We start from the raw sequence: 18,322 nt of genomic DNA, 5'->3' as shown, positions 1-18,322 counted from the left end.
CTCCACGCTCTGTCTGCGCTGCTGCTCCCACTCGAGAGCTGCCACCACAGAAAGCTGTCAGGAAAAACGTGCAGACAGCCAGTAATTCAGAGGCAGAGGGAAGTTCAGCGAGCCCTGTGCTTTACCGACACACACAGCCTCCCATAGTAGTGTCCTCCCGTTACGCCATCAGGGCGAGTACGTTGGACTCATGCAAGATGCGGATTTGCTAACTGCTGCTCTCCGTGGCTCGAGCACAGTACACAATGGCTGGAACATGTGAACAATCATCATATGACTTCAGTAGGAACTCGTGAACTAGAATTGCATTTTATCTCTGACACAAACAACAATGTCCTCGGCTGGGCAAGCATCATGTGATAAAACCACATAAAATCCACAGGGTTACAGAAGCTTTTGTAGGCAAACCACAGTTCAGCTTGCGTTTTCCACCAGATGTCGAAAGTTCCTTCTAAAAAGTTACAGCTAAGCTTCTTTGAGACTGCAAAGGCAGTAAATGCATTTCTACAGGTGCAAACGATGGCTGCACATTAAAAAAAAAATAGGCTAAGTCTGCAAATTACTTTTAAATCATTTCTTCTTACTATCCCTGCATTTTTCTGCACAGCAGCTTCCCCAGATCCACTGGCAACTCGGGTACCTTGAAGCAATAGTTGCCTAATTTAAATAGCATAGCAGGAAACAGGCTGTTTGGCCTGTGCAGTGGGGTTTACTGAACCAAGACTCCTGCAAGGAGTCAGTAAAGCAGGTCAGGACCTTTCAGATACCACCTTGCAAACAGTAAATCCCTCCTAAAATGACAAATTTTTATAGTTGGACTTCTACAAACCTTAGAAAAACCTGTTGGACAATGAGATCAAGTACCAGCAATGCCCTGCTCCTCTGCAGTTTCTGACTCCAAGTCTCAAAGACATTTTAGATTCTACAAATCTCAAGATATTATGCATCAAAGGAGTGGGATTACTTGCATACCAATATAATATGCCAAAGATATTCAAGCCAGGTTTCCAAAAATAAAAAGGTAACCTAATTATTTAGGAGCTGTATAAGGGAAAGTTTCCAAATTGTGGATTTTCGTTCCAAACAGATGTAGTTGCAAGGAATCGGATCCCCAGGCAAAGTGCTGCGGGAGTCCTCCAAAATGCTGCCTTTGCTGGAGAGCAGCACATCTGCTGGAGGGATGCCAGGGGCAGCTGCCGCTCCTGGCTGCCCTCCTGGCTGCTCTCCCCACTGTGGTCACATTCTTTGTTCTTGCTCTGCCAGCTCGCTGCAGACACCTCCCAGCTCCAAAGGATTCCTGGCAGTTCCAGTTCCTACATTAAAGGTCATCATTTGCTGAAAGTCTTGAAGATCTATCAGGTAGTACTGAAGATAACTTAGAGTAAAATGTCTTTATAGTACGGCAGGGTACAAAGTAGTTCTCTTCTGCAGTTCCGCTTCTGGAATCTCTTTTCTCCAACTTTATCAGCAAAGACCTTTAATTCTTTGCCACAAGGTCTGTCAATTCCTCAGCACGTGGAAAGAACAAGCCCAGTGCTGTGTTCAGGGAGAGGAATTTCTGCTGAGCAAGTTTTGGTTCAGGGCTAAGAAGACAGTTCAGCTTGGTGCGCTGAACTAAATCCAGACTGTGTGCATGTGTGTTAGGGCTGGGAGTGACAGAAGGAAACTGAAATGTCATCGTATGCTTTACTCTACCTCTCTACAACAGCAGGTGCTTAAATACCACTGTGCGGCAGTGCCAGGGAAATCCATACATCCACATAAAGCTGCCACTCTTCGAGAGCTCTGTCCTTCATTTTACAGAAGATTATTCAGCAAAACTGAAATGTTACTCCAAAATAGAAAAATTAACTCTTTTGCTTTAATAATACGTGTTGGTCTGAAAGTGTAATTAAACCTTTGCACCCCACCGAAGACACAACAGTAACTTGAACAGACTTTCATGTCTCCTCTTCAAATTGCAGCTGCAACAATCCAAGGATCTTTCTCAAAGATCTCCCTTTATTTCCAGAGCTGTCAAGTTCCTCTTACTCAGAAGTCAGTGAGAGAAGTAATGACAACCCCAAGCTCCCCCCCTCCACTACCATTCTTCCATTTCTGTTTAGAGAGGAGAAGCAGAGCTAAGGAGGTGGGACTGTGCTTACAGCCGGCGTCTTTATCTGCCTGCTCAGCCTGTCTCACTGGAAACCTGTCCACCAAGAGCCAGATACAGAGCAGAGTCTCCGTTTCACACAACTCACCTAAAAGCAAAAGGCTCGCTATCCAATTACTAATCCCTCAAAGCAATTTGCTGTTCAACATTTATCCAGCACTGAAGTATATTAGAGCATGCGGCTAATCCTGGCTTGTTTAAAGCAGCATGCTATTTTTCTACTTTGGGATAAATATGACATTTGGAGGGAAAGAAATTGCCACAGCAGTAGATCAAATAGCATATGACCTTGCAGTTAAGTTATTCCAAAGACAGAGACAACCAGGTTACGTTTCAAAAGTGAACTTTTCACTTCCCAAATCCAAGCCCACTGCTGCACCTCTAGACCTCAAATTCTGTACCCCAGGCCATTCTTTCTCTTTCGTTTCTTCAAAAGAAATTTAACAAACCCTGCTTCTGAAAATCCCCTTCAGGCTCTGGATCCTGGGAATAAGCCACTGCCCTTATCCAGTTCCTTATCTATCTCCCTTCCCAGCCAAACCACCCCAACTCGAGTCCTGCTCAGCACAGTGCAGAGCTTGGCTCTTGCTTTCTTTCCTCCCTCCTCTTCCTTGCAGTCCCTTAGCAACCCTTCTTCTCCCTGGACTCCACGCCTTCCGCCAGGCTGATCTTTAGAACTAGAAAGATCTTTCAGGTCCTTACTTGTCCACCAGCACCTCGGTTTAGTCAAATCCCTAACGGCAAACGCTGCCTTATCCTAAGTCGCCAACAGACAACACAAAGGGAAAATGAGCAGTTAATCCATACAGCTGGAAACCACTACCCCGTCCCCCAACTCCTTCATCCTGTTCTGAAGAAAGCCCTGACGCAAGGTTTCCCTCCCAGCTGCTTCTTTGGTTTACTCCCCACTTCTCCTTCATGGCATCATTTCTGTGGCATCCTTATTCTCTTCGGCTGAGAGTTTTTTGAGGGAAAACTCCTCACATGTCAGTTGGCCTTTGCACACTGACATTTCAAGGCAACGTAACTCATGTGCCATGAGCACAGCAGCAGCGCAGTGAAACCCAACACAGCCTTCATGTGTGGTTAGCATGAATGCAGTGTCAAGGTTGAGAAGCCAAGCGGAGAGGGGTCAGGAAAGGTAGAGCCAAGGCTGAAAGCTCAGCACTGGCCAGACCATCTGGCCTCTGCACCTTAAAAAGGAAAAAGAACTGCTTGTTGTGCTTGGTTTGAAATTCAAACCAGACTCAGGATCACAGCTCTTGAAGGAGCATACCTGTGTGCACACACAGCTCCTGGCCTGGGAGCTGGTACGACCCAGCGGGGCGGCTGAGCACAGGCTGGGCTATGCGGGGCCTCACACGGCCCCGAGGCCGTGCTGGGAGAGGAGAGGGACTGGAAGCACGCGGGAGCCGAGAGCAGGCAGGGGCTGTTAGAGGAAAAGGAGCAGAGAAGCACAGCAAGGAGTCTACCAGTAGAAATCAGTCCTAGGTTGTGACACCATCACCTGCAAATCAAGTAACAGTCTCATTAGAAAGGCGACACTGGTTAGCATGAGGAACAAACTCTGAAGTGACTGCAGAGAAGACAGTGGATCAAACCCATCAGCTACCTCATAGAAGTACTTTGATACCCCAAAATCCAAGAGAGGTGGATGTCTGGGTGTGCACTGAGGCTGTTGAGTAAAAGCCTCTGCAATGCCTGCTTCTTATATTGCGGGCTGCCCTGGAATACCCCATGTACAAAAGTGTCCTGATGCATTTGCTCATGATCTGGTGTCGGAGGGCTGGAAAGGGCAGTCTCTCTCTTCTGCGATGCCCCGGCAGCACTCAGACAAGGGAGTCACCCCATTTTCCGATGCTCATGAGGTAGCAGCCCCTTGGCTCTGCTTACAGAGCCCAGCTGATCAATAGCCCATCCCCTGGAAAGCCGGGGAAGAACCTCTCCTGCTTAGCACCAAAAAAGGCATAGGACTCTCAAAGGGGATCTCTCTGCCTCCCCCATGCCAAGTGCCCACAGCTGCCGAAGGCGGATCTCTGCCCGGCCTCTCTGGAAATGCCTGGCAGAGCCTTCGGCCAACATTCCCGGTGCAGCGGCTGCCAGCCCTCCCAGTCACCAGACCGCTTCTCGGCTTTGCTCGCCAAGTTTAACTCTAGCAAGACACAGCACAAACAACACTTCTCCTGTGCAATTAAAATATCTTAATGGCCACACTGCTAACTCTCAGCTGCTTTCTGTCTGTCTCTGTGCAACCTCCTTCCAAAACTCTTGTTTACCTAGTATTTAGCTCTATTGAAGACATGAAGAGGCTGATTTGATATCCAATGAGAACACAAAATCCTTATTTGTGTCATAGTCACATTTCCCTCATGGATAACAAGAGCCTAGTAATGCTTTAATAATTAGAGCCCAGCTTGGTAGGAACACAAACTCTGCAGTTTTCACTTATCAAAAAGTTGGAGCCTACTGTTTTACTTCTTGAAACATCTGTGTCTGGAAAAGTCTGCTCTAATGCTCCTTAAATTTTATAACCACAGCTTCCTTTATAGAATTCAAATGACCGAGCTGTGTTCAACCACCGCACATGACTCTTGACATACACAGGGATTAGATCTATAAAATAGAGCAAAGTATATCTCACCTTGCTGCAGGCATCCAACTCTGAAATTATAATTGCTTTCACGTCTCATAAGCAACACAAAATGGGAACTGAAGAGCAGAGCAACGTAAAGCAAACTGAAACTCCCTTGGTTCTATGCATTAGACCGATCAGACCTCAACCAGAACAGTCTGGCCACTGGTAAGCACTCTTGCAAATCTCCTCCTTGGCATTATTTGTAAATCCAGAGGTATAAATCACATTAGGAAATGGGGCAGGGAGGGGATGCAGAAGGCATCAGCTTTTGTGGGGTGGTGAACAGATACCCTTTCAGAAGGGAGAGTGCCCAGCCCACACACGTCTTGCTGCAAAAGGGCAAGAGTGCCTTGGAATGTGCTTAGAGCCAAGATCTGGCTTTGTAAAGGCAGGGTGTGTCTTTGTTAATGAAAATCGTGATAAAGAGCAAGAAAAATAAACAATACAATTCCTTGAAAATGGTCAGTTCGCACGGCTAACTGCACAAGCTTGAACTCAGCTATAATGCTTCTGCTATTGCAAAGAAAGTTTTGCTTTAAAAGAGAAGTTTTGCCTGTACTCCCGCACCGTACGTGAAAACCAGGGCTTGGGGTTTACAAGGTATTTTGTGTATTCCTGCTTACAGAACTTAGGTCCTATGGGTAAAAGCACCAGGGATCATAAATTTCAGTTCACACAGTGCTTTCTGCTTGCAGAGCTTAAAATGCTTTGCAAATGCTTTTATAGATGGTGAAAAGAAAATTGAAAGCAGTGAAATAAGTTGTTCAGCCTCACACAACCACTTACAATAGCACTGTGGCTAGAAATCAATCTTCTGGCCAGAGCCCTTGGAAGGAAGCATCCTCATCTGACTACAGTTACAATTAATAGATAACCATGCAGACCATGCCAAAAGCAAAACCAGAGAAGTTTTCAAGTAACTTTGTGCAAAGAAACTGTCAGCAAAAGCCAACCAAAGAGGACACCAGAGGACACAGGACTGGGAGGATCATATGATTGAGAACACAGAGCCCATGCTGGCATAAAAGCACAACTGTAAATATCTGTTTATGCCCTGCCTCAGCCCCCAGCACTATCCACTGCAGCACCAGGAGGGGATCCTCTGGGAAAGAAAAGAAAGCAGACAAGCCCAGGAAGAGACATCACCATAGTATGTTAAGCTGTTAAGAGTGAAATCACTGAAGCCTGAATAATTTGCAACTTGACAGGTATTTAAATATAGCCCTGCATAGAAACCACGTTTAAATGTTAACATGAATAAACCAGAACATTTGTGATTTATCAATCCTGCCATTTTAAAAAATATACACTATAACCATTTAAATCAGTAAAATACTCACCGACACCGAAACATCATCTATTTTTCTTTTAGCACTGGAGTCAAATAAGACATTCCGTCCTCTTCTTTCGCAGTCCTGATACACAATCAGTCGGATCTGACTCGGGTCAAACTCCGGCAAAGGCCAGCTTTAATTAAAAAACAAAAAAAGCAGAAGGATCAATTACCACAACTCTTTATTACACTGTTCTTTCTATATTGTCTGTATATACAACTTTATTAAAACAGAAAGTCCAGCGAATGCAATGCCAGTTCATCAAACCCCTGGATCCTATAGCTTTTGGTTTTGTCTTTCCCCTACACTTGCCAAATTGCACTGGCACAAACGGCACCAATCCCCTACACCCATATCCAGTGACGTGAGCTACGTTACCTCTTGTGATATTTATTGTTTTCTTCTAGTTCCAGCTTTTTGAAATCAAAGTCATACAAGAACACAGCTTTTGCATTAAAAGAGAAAAGTAAAAAAAAGAAGAGTCCTCATCATTGCAAGCACTGCTCAAACGCATTCACAATTCAAAACTGAGAAGAAAAAAAGTCTACGCTTACACCGGCCTGTCCCTTTGGTAACAAACTCCTGCACTTGCAGACATGGGTTTTCAGCCCCATGGGCTGGCAAGGCACTGGACTCCACAGATGAAAAAATGCAAAGCACCTCTCCTACCCTTCTTCGGGTTCACAAACATTGTATTCACACACGCATATAGAACTAGCCACAACATCCACACTAATACATACACTTTGATGCTGGGGAACAGAGCCACGTGGAGCTTGGTCCTCACTTTATACTCAGGTCCTTGCCATGTTCCAACCTAAAAATAATCTCCCCTTAAGCTACTGCGGCTCAAGGCCATGCTGCTGCATGGCTCAGCACCACACACACAGCAGACCTCTTCTAACACACCTATTCTGAAAATGGTTTTGCAGTCAGCAAGAAGGAAAGGAGCTTTCCTGAGCCTCTGCTTTCCCTGGTGCCACTGACTTGAGAGCAGCTCTGCAATGGGAGAACTTGCAGGGCCCAGGCTTGAATAAAGCTCCATCATCTTGCCTTCAAGGGGGCTTTGTAGCCATCATCTTCAATTTCCATTTTAAAAAAGCAAGCCACAACTTTAAAGCCCAGCAAGAAGCTGCCCATAGGCTTGGGAATCCATTTTCACTGCTACCTTTTCCGTTCTTGGAAGGTAGGAAACAAGACGCCTGCTCTATCCATGAAACCACCAGGAATCACCTTTCAGCTAGTTACGAGCCATTTCCTAGACCAAGTGAAATTCTATCTTCCTTATCCTTGGCTTTTAGGCAAGCAGCATTAGGCTGAAACCCCGAGAAGTGAGGACCAAGGCCTTGGAACTTTCCAGGCATTAATGAACGTAAACAGGCTCCAGGTTTACAAGAAGGAGCTGTACATTAATTTTAGCAAAGAAAGAGACACCCATAAGCAGTAACATGGATTAAGGTAAACCTGGCATGCCAGACTCCAAGACTACGGTAAATTTTCCTCTCTTCTGGACTTTCAACTCACCAGCCACAAGGTTTCCTTCTCTGCCCTCATGCTTTGTGTGATCGGAACTCAACTACTTGTCATCCAACAACTTCTACAATGGGTTCCAACAGAGAAGCAGTTTGATCACCAAAGACATGGTTTTTAAGACTGTCCAACGTAAACTGACAGGCTTTACAACCAGTATAGTCCCAGCGAGGTGAAACAAAGCACCAAGACACACAGTTACTCGGTCTCTTGAGAGAGGAAATCCATTTCCTAATCTGCTCAGCCCCACCATTTAGCAATAGGAGAAAAAAAACAGAAGCTGCAGAGAAGATAATGTGCAACAAATGTTAGAAGTAACTTACAACAAGAAAAAAGATTGATCAACTTGAAACTGAAATAGCTTGCTGTCTAGATCTGGGGGCAAAGAGCCGTGCACCCTCTCTGTTCAAGCACCTAAAGCCAAGCCCGTTCCCAGAAGGACGTGCCCACACGAAGACCTAAAACTGAGCAAACTCTGTACCAAAACCCAAGCACAGTGACCGGCTCAGAGCAGAGCTCCCAGTTACTGAAGCTCTGCTAATGAGCCCCATCACGGATCTCACAAAATCTAAGAAAATAAAGCCCATGCTGTTTGATGCATATTTGGAGCGTTACCAGCTGAGAGGCTTGAGAGACTAGAGAGGGGATGGTTACTTGTAGGAGACTGACTTCAGCTACAGGTGAGGAGGCAAGTGAGACCGCTGGGTAACTGGCCTCTCCTTATATTTAAGTGAAATAAGTGGAAGTCTGGCAACTCATTTTGTCTCCAGACAGGTCACTCTGGATCCTGGAAAAAAAGCAGCATGTGACAACAACAACAAATTGCTAGCCAGAAGGATGCTATCGCTTGCTCCATCCACCCTTGCAACTTGAATCTTGCAATCTGAATTTCCTTCATGCTCAGACAAAAGCATGTTTTCCATCACCAAGTACTTATGATATTTGACTTTGAAATTACTGGCAAAGAAGGGCAGTAGCTGTTCCAGATCTTAGGAAAGTCTACTTATAAAAAGCTCCAAGAGCAGATTACACACTAAGAGGAGAGAAAGCTAAATATAAAACTCTTGCTGTATTCGGAAACATGTTTGATCAAGGTAACAGGAGCTTGTTTACTTCTCAGCTTCTTCACATGACATTTTAACTTTCTCTAGACAAGTATTTAGTAGATATTATCCATCACAATTTGTGATAATTCCCAATAAGCATTATCTCTGTTACATAATAGAGTCCTGAAGCACATTGCAGCCTTGCAAAAACATTCCCCGGCAATAGCGGGGCCACTTCCCAAACCAGAAGAAACTCTAAGAGAGCTGGGGGAAAGTTCGCTTAGACAGACAGTAAACAGAGGCAGACTGGCATCTCCGACTCGCCCCACCGCCTCTCAGCGAGGGGGACACTGTTTTAAACCACCGTTAAGCTTGATATCTGGATAGATTATCCCTAGAAATGTACAGATTCCTGCCTGCAATACCCAGAGCACGATCTCAAAACAAATATAACGGGGCAGTGCTCCGGCGCTGCTCTTCAGGCAGATGAAAACTGACCTAGATCTTCTGAATATAATTAGTTCTGTTTATAAATGGAAACCAACTTTGACATTTAACTGATGTTTTCTTGAGATTCTAATATGAAAACCAGAAGACGTAAAATCAAATGTTCTAGTAATGTTAATGAAAGGTGAGTCTCCATCTCCCACACTGCTGTGGAAATGACGGCGCTCGGACTGAGCGAGGCCCTTTTCCTGCGCGCCCTGCCTACCACGGACAGTTGGACTTTAGGATCTTAGAGGTCTTTCTCCAGCCTTAATGATTCAATGATTCTTCATTTAGTTTGATGCTATTTTTTGTCCTGCCTGAGACTTTACTTTTAAAACAATATCATACTAACACGGCTTAGGTAGAGTTCAATCACTTTTTAAAACTTCACACATCTATTTTAGAAGTCTTAAAGAAAAGCAAACTGTCCAAGATACGAAGTAGGCAGGAATCATACAAGAGTTGGCTTTAAAGTTGCTCAGATCCAGACTGTGACTAAACATTGAAAAAGCGAGTTGAAACTATCAGTCAAACTATTGTTTTCCTACATCATGTTACCCATAGTTATAAAAACTGCCTGGTGATGAATCACTTCCAACTATTTTTAAATGCATCTACGCAAATGATATTTATAGTTTATGCCAGCTTATCTGTTCTGCGTGTTTTTCGTGTTAGCACCTGTGTAAAAGAATGACAGGGACAGCCAGGGCAGAGCGGACGGCAGGTCCCCCTTGCCCCACGTCCTTCTCACAGAGCTCCACATGGAAGGAAACGACTTGCTTTACTCCTGTTTAGAAAAGCATCAGATGCCCAAGGCTTCTCTCCAGCTCCTATAGGCGATCCTCGTTGTGTCCTATTGTTGTCACAGTGGTGTTCAGACTCAGCCAACTTCTACAAAAGCGTTGGGACAGCTACTGTCTCAGTCTTGAGGAGCTTAGGCTGTAAATGTGAGGCTGTTCCTCTGGGCGCACTGGAATATTTCGGGTGCAGATTGTGTCCACCTTCCATGGAGATGTACATTCACATCAAAGCACGCTATGCTGTCCAGAACGATTTAGGATCCTGCGGTTGCTTTGTTATAGAGAAGGGTGATCAGAAGTAGAAGGCAAACAGTCCTTGCCTAGTCCAGTCATCATATCCTACACCTCTCACCGAGATGCTTTTTCCAACGAGGGATTCCCTTCTCCCGCCCAAAATTCCTCTGCACATTTCTATTATCTTGGCTTTGAGAATATTTAACAGCAGTTGAGTATAGAGGTCACAACGGGAGGCTATTCCATGTACTTTAATATCTCCTTACTGCAATTCAATAATTGGTTTATTACTATTTGACCATTATTGTACACGGCAGCTGTGCAGGCCTTTCTGAAAGAGCATAACAAACTTGGAAGCAACAAAACCAGCCCTGTAGTGTACCTTAACGACACTTCCAGCTTTGGAAGACCATTCATTAACTTTTTCTTAAGATATATGGGCGGGTTTGTTTTTTTTTTCATAATAACACCTGAAGCACAGAAGAACTTTATCAGGATTCACGTGATAAGGATGATCCAGACTGTTCAGCCAATTTGCAAAGTTGGCATTTCCAGCGAGAAATTCCATTTAAGTGCTGGTGACATAACACGATCATAAGGCTGTGAGAAGGAAGAAGATCCCTAAACCACGGGGCCTATACTTAGTAAAAAATTTTGCAAGATAATTGTCTTTACAAGAGCTGAGGTCACTTCAGGGTTGTGTGACTGTTGTGGTGAACGCCTGCTGATTCTGCAGAGAAACCCAGCATTTGGGACTTGACCAAGGCAACAGGGGGAAGCTTGTGACAATCGATTGTGAAGGCATTTACCCAGCACTTGGGATGACGCTGCTCTCTGTCACTTTGACCTCAGCTGGGGTTTCGTAAAAGTTAATGGACCCGTGCTCTGGGTGGCCTGGAAGAACTGATGGAGGGTGGATCATCTCAGGGACAACCACTCAGAGCAGGTAACTGCTTGTAGCAGTTATATTTTTAAGGTTTATCACAAGGAAATAACATTTCTTTTAAAAACAGAAAACCCAAGCCACCCCCTCCTCGTTGCTTGAAGGAGGGTGACACTGCAGCACCGCAGAGGTCAGCTCCATGCTACACCGATAAATCTGTCTTGTTCATCTACCAGCTTAGCAATCCTCACCTTGAATAGCAGCCCTACTTGAGCTCCAGGAAACTTCTGCTGCTTATACTGAGCACACATTGCACTGTAGGCACACAGTCAGCCAGCCAGGTATTTCACACTCAGTATGATAAATTTGGACCTAAACTTCAGCTGGCTTCCAAGGTGCTTGGCTCTGTCCAATTCTTATGAAGCTGACTTCGGTTTGTTTTCATTTTTTTCCCCCCTTCTACGAAGCCACTTGGCTCTCATTAAGACATCTAATTTATACTCTGAAGTTCAATATACGAGCCAGACGCCTTTCCCCAAACAAAAAGCCATAATATATACAGGCTAGGTGCAGCCTAGTCAACACATTAATTATAGTCTGGAATGTGATATTGAAAATAAGTAGGTTGGAAGGTTTTGTTAAAGACATGTAGCATGTTGAGTAACTTTGCAATTTACACAGCTTCAGAATTTACAATTAGTAAGGTAATTTCATAGGATATTTTTGGGACTATTTCATGCATTTCCTTTCAAAATGAACCTGTTCAGCTTTTAGCTGAGTTAAGCACACATGCATATGCAAACACACACACGTGTACACACACGAGCCCTGTGCTCTTTTGAAATACTCGATTTAATAAACACATACAACAAACCTTCAGTTTATGTCACTAGCATTTAACATTAGGTCAGACATTAATAATGTCTGACATTATTCAAGTAGCCTGCACCACCATTTGCAAAATGGCAACAGACAGAACCAGTTCAGGGGAAAAAAATACATCGGTGTCATTTAGCAGACAATTATAAGAAGAATCATTAGGAAGCTAAATCTCTAAAAGCTTCACAGCTCTTGAAAAGAAATAGTTTCATCACAGTGAAAACATAAAGCTTTCAAATAAATAAAATCATCTCAAGAAGTGTGCAGTGACCGTACCTGGGAAGCATCTTTGTCCCCCGAGCAGTTCCACTTTTCAGAATCCCTATAAACTCCTGTTGTGCCCGGCTGCCAACTCAGGTTAATAATAGCAATGAGCCATATTCATCCAAAACCACAAGACTGTCAGGTGACACATCAAGAGGTCTGAATTTAACTCAAACAAAAGACTCTCCATGCTGCAATGCAAAAGGCTTAATCCTAGCAACAGGATCACGAAAACCACCTTAAAGAAGGCAGTTTGCTGAAGCGCAGTACAGGCGTTTGCACCGGGCTGCGTTCGCGCTGCCCCGGAGTTTCATAACCCAAATCCTGCCCCTCCATTCTCTTGCACAGCCCGGGATTTCTGCTCAAGTAAATCCCGCCCGTCTTCCCCGCTCCTTTGTCTCTTCCAGTGCATCGCTGCAGAGATCGAGCTAATTCATCGGGAAGCTAAGCGCTGCCCTGGCAGCCGCCGGGGCGTACATGTCAGCCCCGTCTATCCCGCTAGTGCCCGCGATCAGAGTTGAGTCTCATGACCCCAGTCCCTTGGCAACTGCGGCTGCCGTCCTCCACTGGCCACGACTGTCGGGAATTCAGCCTGCTCGGACAAGACAGAGGGGACAAAGCAACGCGGCCTCCTTCCAGCCTGCACCCCCAGCCTTTACATTCCTGGAAGCGACGGGATGCTTGTGTCGGAGGAGCGGGGTGGAAAAGCCAGCGCTGACAGCCATCATGTGACACAGCTGTCAGCGCGTGCCACCTGGAGCCGCCATCCGCCGATGACCCCGCACACCGCTTCACCGGCAAAAGAAAGGCCTCTGGACGGGCAAATCGCTTGCGTGCCTGTTGGGAAGGGGGAAGAGGTGCCCACAGCCACCAGCCCCTGCCGTCTGCCTCTGCATCGCTGGTTCCCAGCTCCTCAGCGCGTTTGCAAACCCAGCTCTGTTCCATGTATCGCAGCGGCACCCGCTCCCCCTCCCCACCAGCTCCTATACGAACAAAGAAAGCACTGTATGCCCCGTTAGGGCTCATTAATATTGCAAGCGAGGCATCAGGAACATGCAAGACAACTGGACGGCAATATATAGGAGAGCTTGGGGGGAGAAAGCACAAACAGAGATGTGCAATAATGCCCCCGGAGAAATCCTCACCAACCTGGTAGCTGTAAACAAGGGTCCGGGATTGCTCTTGTGGTATCCCAGGCTGTGCTAGGAAGGCTGTTCAGTACCTCACAAAAAACCCCATCACTATTTAAAGAACTTTTTTCTCTAAATTGTGGGGGAAGGAGCGCGAGAGATAAGACAGGGAAGCAAAGAAGGAACTGGGCATCCAAAAAAGCAAAGCAAAGCAAAGCCATCAAGTATTGTTCCAGGCACACGTGGGGCTAATCATTCATACTGTTAATTTTGGATTATCTTTGGACAGAGATCAAGAAACACATAATGGCAGGAGAATGTGGCGTCATAGCTCCATAGCTTCACTGTATGAAAATCAACAGGTTTTGCCAATATTTCAAATACAAAGGCAGCAAAAATCCATTTCTCACCAGGCTCTCCCGTTCCCCTGCATCCCACAACAAAAATGCAGCGCTATCAATGGATTCCCCCCCGTATCGCAGAGCGGCTGAGCTGATGCACTTGTTCATGGGCTCTGGGCCTAAGATCTAACAATCCCAGCATGCCTGGAGGATGTTTTGCCACCCAGGATGAACACTGAGCTCCCTGTTCTGCTACACATCTGCTGGATTAAGTTCAGGGAGGAATCCTTAATCTACTGACAAAACAGCAGGTTTGCCGCTGACTTAGAGGAAGGTGATATTTTTGTGTTTAGTGATGGGCAAGCATATTGACACAAACCCAGTAAACCTAAGAGATAGATCCTTACTTGGTTCCAAATCCAAACCCACCATCTTTGCGAGCTGAGATCCTGACCCCACACAGACATACGTGAGAGACAGATTTTCATCCAAGACAGCTGTCAGGGAATTCAATGGAATCACCCACAGTGAAGTTGGGCACGTGCTGTTTACAGGACCCATGCCTTAAAACCAAATCTTGCCTTTAAGGCTCAAAAATCCAAGCCTTGGGAGTTGTAAGCAATAACATTTGACCTCTCCTACCTTCCTGCTCTAGTGAAAGGAATGTGCTGTGCACAGTGCTTTTCTTCACCTGTGTGGCAAACGCATCGCTCTCTGAAAGTTTACTGATGTCAAAAGTGACCTTTTTTCTTAGGCACGCAATGGTGAGAAGTTCAGTGCAATGCATTATGTAAACATTTATTTACAAGAGTAACATCTAAGGTTTCCATTTTACCTCAGGGTAACCTGATGCGCATTACAGACAAGTGCTTTGAAAGCGGACCCAGCCTCCATCCAACAACTGACCAGGAAAAACACTGGAAGGAATTTCTCTTCAAATAGAGACAGACTCAAAGCGTATGGAGAGTAAATACGGCTTTAGCAGATCAGTGAATATTTATTGCTTGAGGTAGGACTTCAGATACTCGGTGCTGGATCAAACACAATGCCACCATTCCCACAGCCAAGAAAATACCCAGGCCTCTAAAGTTAAGCACGCACCATCCTCTTCTCAGGGTGTATTCCCAGGCACGGTGAAATCCTCTCTACAGATCTGGAAACAAGGAGGTAAGTTTTCAAAAGCAATATCCGATTCTAAATTGTTGAGGACAGTGAGGTGCTCTGGTCACACCAGCCTGTACATACAGTATTTTAGACCTGGGTCCAAACCCACGCTCCATTCCAGCCCTCCTGGCCACCAGCCCCGGCTCAGAGCAGGTTCAGGCTGCAGAGATGAGGAACACACAGCAGGCGTGCAGAACCGTAACCCACCCTGCTGGAGTGACACAGCAGCTTGAAGGGCAGGGGCACGGCACAGCCACTCGGCTGCTTCTCCTCGCTGCTTATCCACACTGTTTCTAGGGAGGGGGAATAAAAGCAACACCCCAAATGAGTCATGGGTTAGTAAAAATGCTACAACTACAATACCAGGTGAATTGCAGATGCAGTAACTTGTTGTCACCTGTGCTGTGAAAGCTCAGTGGGGTTTGCAACAGGTCTACGGCATTTATCGCTGAAAGGCATCGACAGAAAAGCAGCTGGGTTGGGTTTTTTTTCTAATTCCAAAGAAGTCCCTCATTTGCCACCTGGGCAGCACTTGGCTTTGGCAGGGAATACGATACTCTCCATCTCTGTGAAAAAGTGCAGGCTTTTGTGTGTGTGAGTACATTTGAACTCGAAAACCAAAGCAGATAACATTATCCGGCTTCAGAAAAACATTTCACAAGCTCAAAAAAACCTGTAATCAAAATCTCCTGCCTTAGCCCATCACCTTCCAGAGAGGACACTTCAGTATCCAGGCACATCTACCTGACTGCAGATGGAAGAGATGAGGGCAGTGGTGTTCAGTCGCACCAAAAAGCCCAGAGGATAAAGTCCTTCAGAGCCCACGGGATTCTGGGCAGACCCCGATGCTTTGCTGGAGCCCGTGGTTAAACATACATAAGCCAAAAAATGCTCAGAACAAAACAGTTCCAAAAAGAGTTACTGCCTTCATGTGTCCAAAGGCATTTCTGAACATATTTAACACTCCCGCAAAAGCTCATACGCACCTTTTGGGTATAAACCATCTGATTTTAAACCAAGCAAACAACAGAGTCTGCTCCAACCACAGGCTACAACAGTAATGAAACGATTCATTCTTGATCTCCACTGCCTTAACGAGTCTTTTCAGTCTTTCTCCTAGAAGAAGGCTTCCCTCACACGTGTTGTGAACACACACAACAAAGAATCAGTAAGCAAGCCAAGAACTGTCTGTTGCTTTGTAATGCACCAAGGTAGGAGTTGGAAGCCACACTGAACAAAATCAGAGAAAAACAAATAAGGTTTTTATTTGAGATCTGTCTAGAAATACTCGAATATCGTTTATCTACAAAATACTCGCCTTAGTAGGATTCCCACTGAGCTGGGCTTAAAAAAAATGTGCTTTCTGTGCAGTTTCATGTCCCTGCAAAACGTATTCCACTGAATTCCTCCCTGCTGGAGAGGAAGAGCGGACAATATTAAAGCACAAACCCTCTGTGTGCAGCTGGGGCACACACACACCTGCACACAAACATCAGCCCAGCCAAAGGTCAGCAGGAGCCAAAATGATGGGGAAGAGCACTGCAAGCAGTCTGCAAGTTTTTCAAAACCGAGGCTCCACGTTCTTTAAAGGAAATTAGACGTTTAAACACTGAAAAAAGCAGTTTTCATATGCAATACCCCTCCTCCAAAAAAACCAAGAGAGAACCAAAGTTTATAAACTCTCCATACAGAGGATTCCCACCAGCAGCAAGAGGTCTCATGACTGGAATAAACTGTCTCACCAGGCAGCATAAAGGAGCATCAGCATAAGTACGGATCGGCCTGGGAGCATTCCTGGAGGGTGTGACATGGAACATTACCTTTCTTTTAGGAATGTGGATGCTGAGACCTCAGCAGATTGACTGTCCCTTCACTGCTGTAATTTTTCAAGTCATGATAAAAGATTCTTAAAATAAAAATAACTACCAAAGTAAAAATCTGATGCATGGTTAAGCTACTGGAACATTGGTGTTTGTTTTGTATCACATTTCCAATTGCAATCTACTATAAATAAGACACAGAACAAACCTCCATAATACCAACTGGTACTGCAAGACAACAGGGCATTTTCCTCCTGCCAAACAGCTATTTTATTGTGCACTCCGGGGTGTGCAGAGCAGAATAATCTTTTGCTGCAGCTATTAAAAATAAAGTGTAAACAGTTCAGTATTGTGTATGCTTAATGAAAAGTTGAGAAGAAAAAGAAGTTCCAATACAAATTGCTTTTGGTACATATAAAGAATTGGTGGAAATAAAGACTATTCTAAAGTCACACAGAATTAACAGTGTAGGAGAGGAGGGCTGGCAGGGCAAGTTTCCCCCCCTTTATGCTGTGTAATTCTGGAGATGTCTGCATAGATTCTTCAGTCCTTAAATCCATGCATAGAATGAACTTCTGCTTTTCATCCCTCTTCAAAACATGAATGATGATAAAACACGCGGTGACATGCAGCATCTATCTTTGCCTGACACATGAGGGTTTCCAGTAGGCAATATAGCAAACTTCACCCATGAAAACCAACACTGACTGTTACACCTGAGCTACCCCTGTTGGGAATTACTCACGTGATAAAAAGGTGACTGTTCCACAGTGCCACAGAGCAGAAACAAGCTCACAGGCCTACACGTACCAACTGCACAGTCTATTGTGTAGGTAACTTAGTGGTGAACTGCTGCTTTTTATTGCAGAAACCACATACGTTGATACAATGAAGAGAAAAAGATATATTAGAGTCAAGGTTGACTGCGAGAACTCGGTTGCTGTGAAAATGAAGAAATCTTGGAGGGATCGCTGTAACTCCACTCATGCTATCGATGCTAATATTAATAATAAACTCCTCAATGATTCCTGATCAAACAGGAAAACTAGAGTTGAGAAATCCTAACGTTTTCATTTTTTTAACAGACAAACCTTGAATTCCCTGTGTTTACCTCCAGCTTAGAGTAACTTTAAGGCTCTTGTTTCCATGCTCTTCCCAGTAACTGTAAGGACTATGGCCATTTTCTTCTTTTTACACAAATAACAGCTGAGATTCTCAATAAGTTACTTCAGGAGGTATAAAAAAAGCTGCAAGGTGTATAAACAACTCCTAGTGCACTCTAGCTACACCTGACACGCCATGTGATTTCTGCACCAACACTGAGTAAACACATCTAAATAAACATTGTTTTTTTAAAGACAGATATATCAAGAAATTAATAACTTTTTAAAGGCTAAAAGACTAGCACATAAAGAGCTGCCTTTTCTTATATCATGCTTTTTAACCCATGAACGTGCAGCTGTGCCGGGGTGGGTGATGCTGCGCCCAGGACCCCAGCGGCAGCCAGTCCCTGCGGGGCCAGCACCCAGACCCGGCTTTCTCTGGGGCTGAAACCCCCAGGCTGACAGCAGGCAGGTCAGGATGACCTCTCCTAGGAGCTCCAGCCTGGAAACACCACAGC

General features: G+C 45.0%; 1 protein-coding gene across 3 annotated transcripts in view; it reads right to left on the bottom strand.

The window, feature by feature from the left end:
* The window catches only part of FNIP1 (folliculin interacting protein 1), a 65,983-nt gene that overhangs the window by 31,659 nt on the left and 16,002 nt on the right, over positions 1–18,322 (bottom strand). For 2 of the 3 annotated variants that reach the window (XM_069869366.1, XM_069869368.1), the window contains exon 2: positions 6,128–6,254. In XM_069869366.1, the coding sequence (XP_069725467.1) occupies positions 6,128–6,254 (127 nt within the window). Of the gene's footprint in view, positions 1–6,127; positions 6,255–12,258; positions 13,173–18,322 lie in introns of those variants that run through there. The other variant, XM_069869367.1, reaches the window with a different exon arrangement.

The sequence above is a fragment of the Phaenicophaeus curvirostris genome, chromosome 15 (assembly GCF_032191515.1).
Source record: "Phaenicophaeus curvirostris isolate KB17595 chromosome 15, BPBGC_Pcur_1.0, whole genome shotgun sequence".
NCBI lineage: Eukaryota > Metazoa > Chordata > Aves > Cuculiformes > Cuculidae > Phaenicophaeus > Phaenicophaeus curvirostris.
This window is presented reverse-complemented; position numbering and strand designations above follow the sequence as displayed.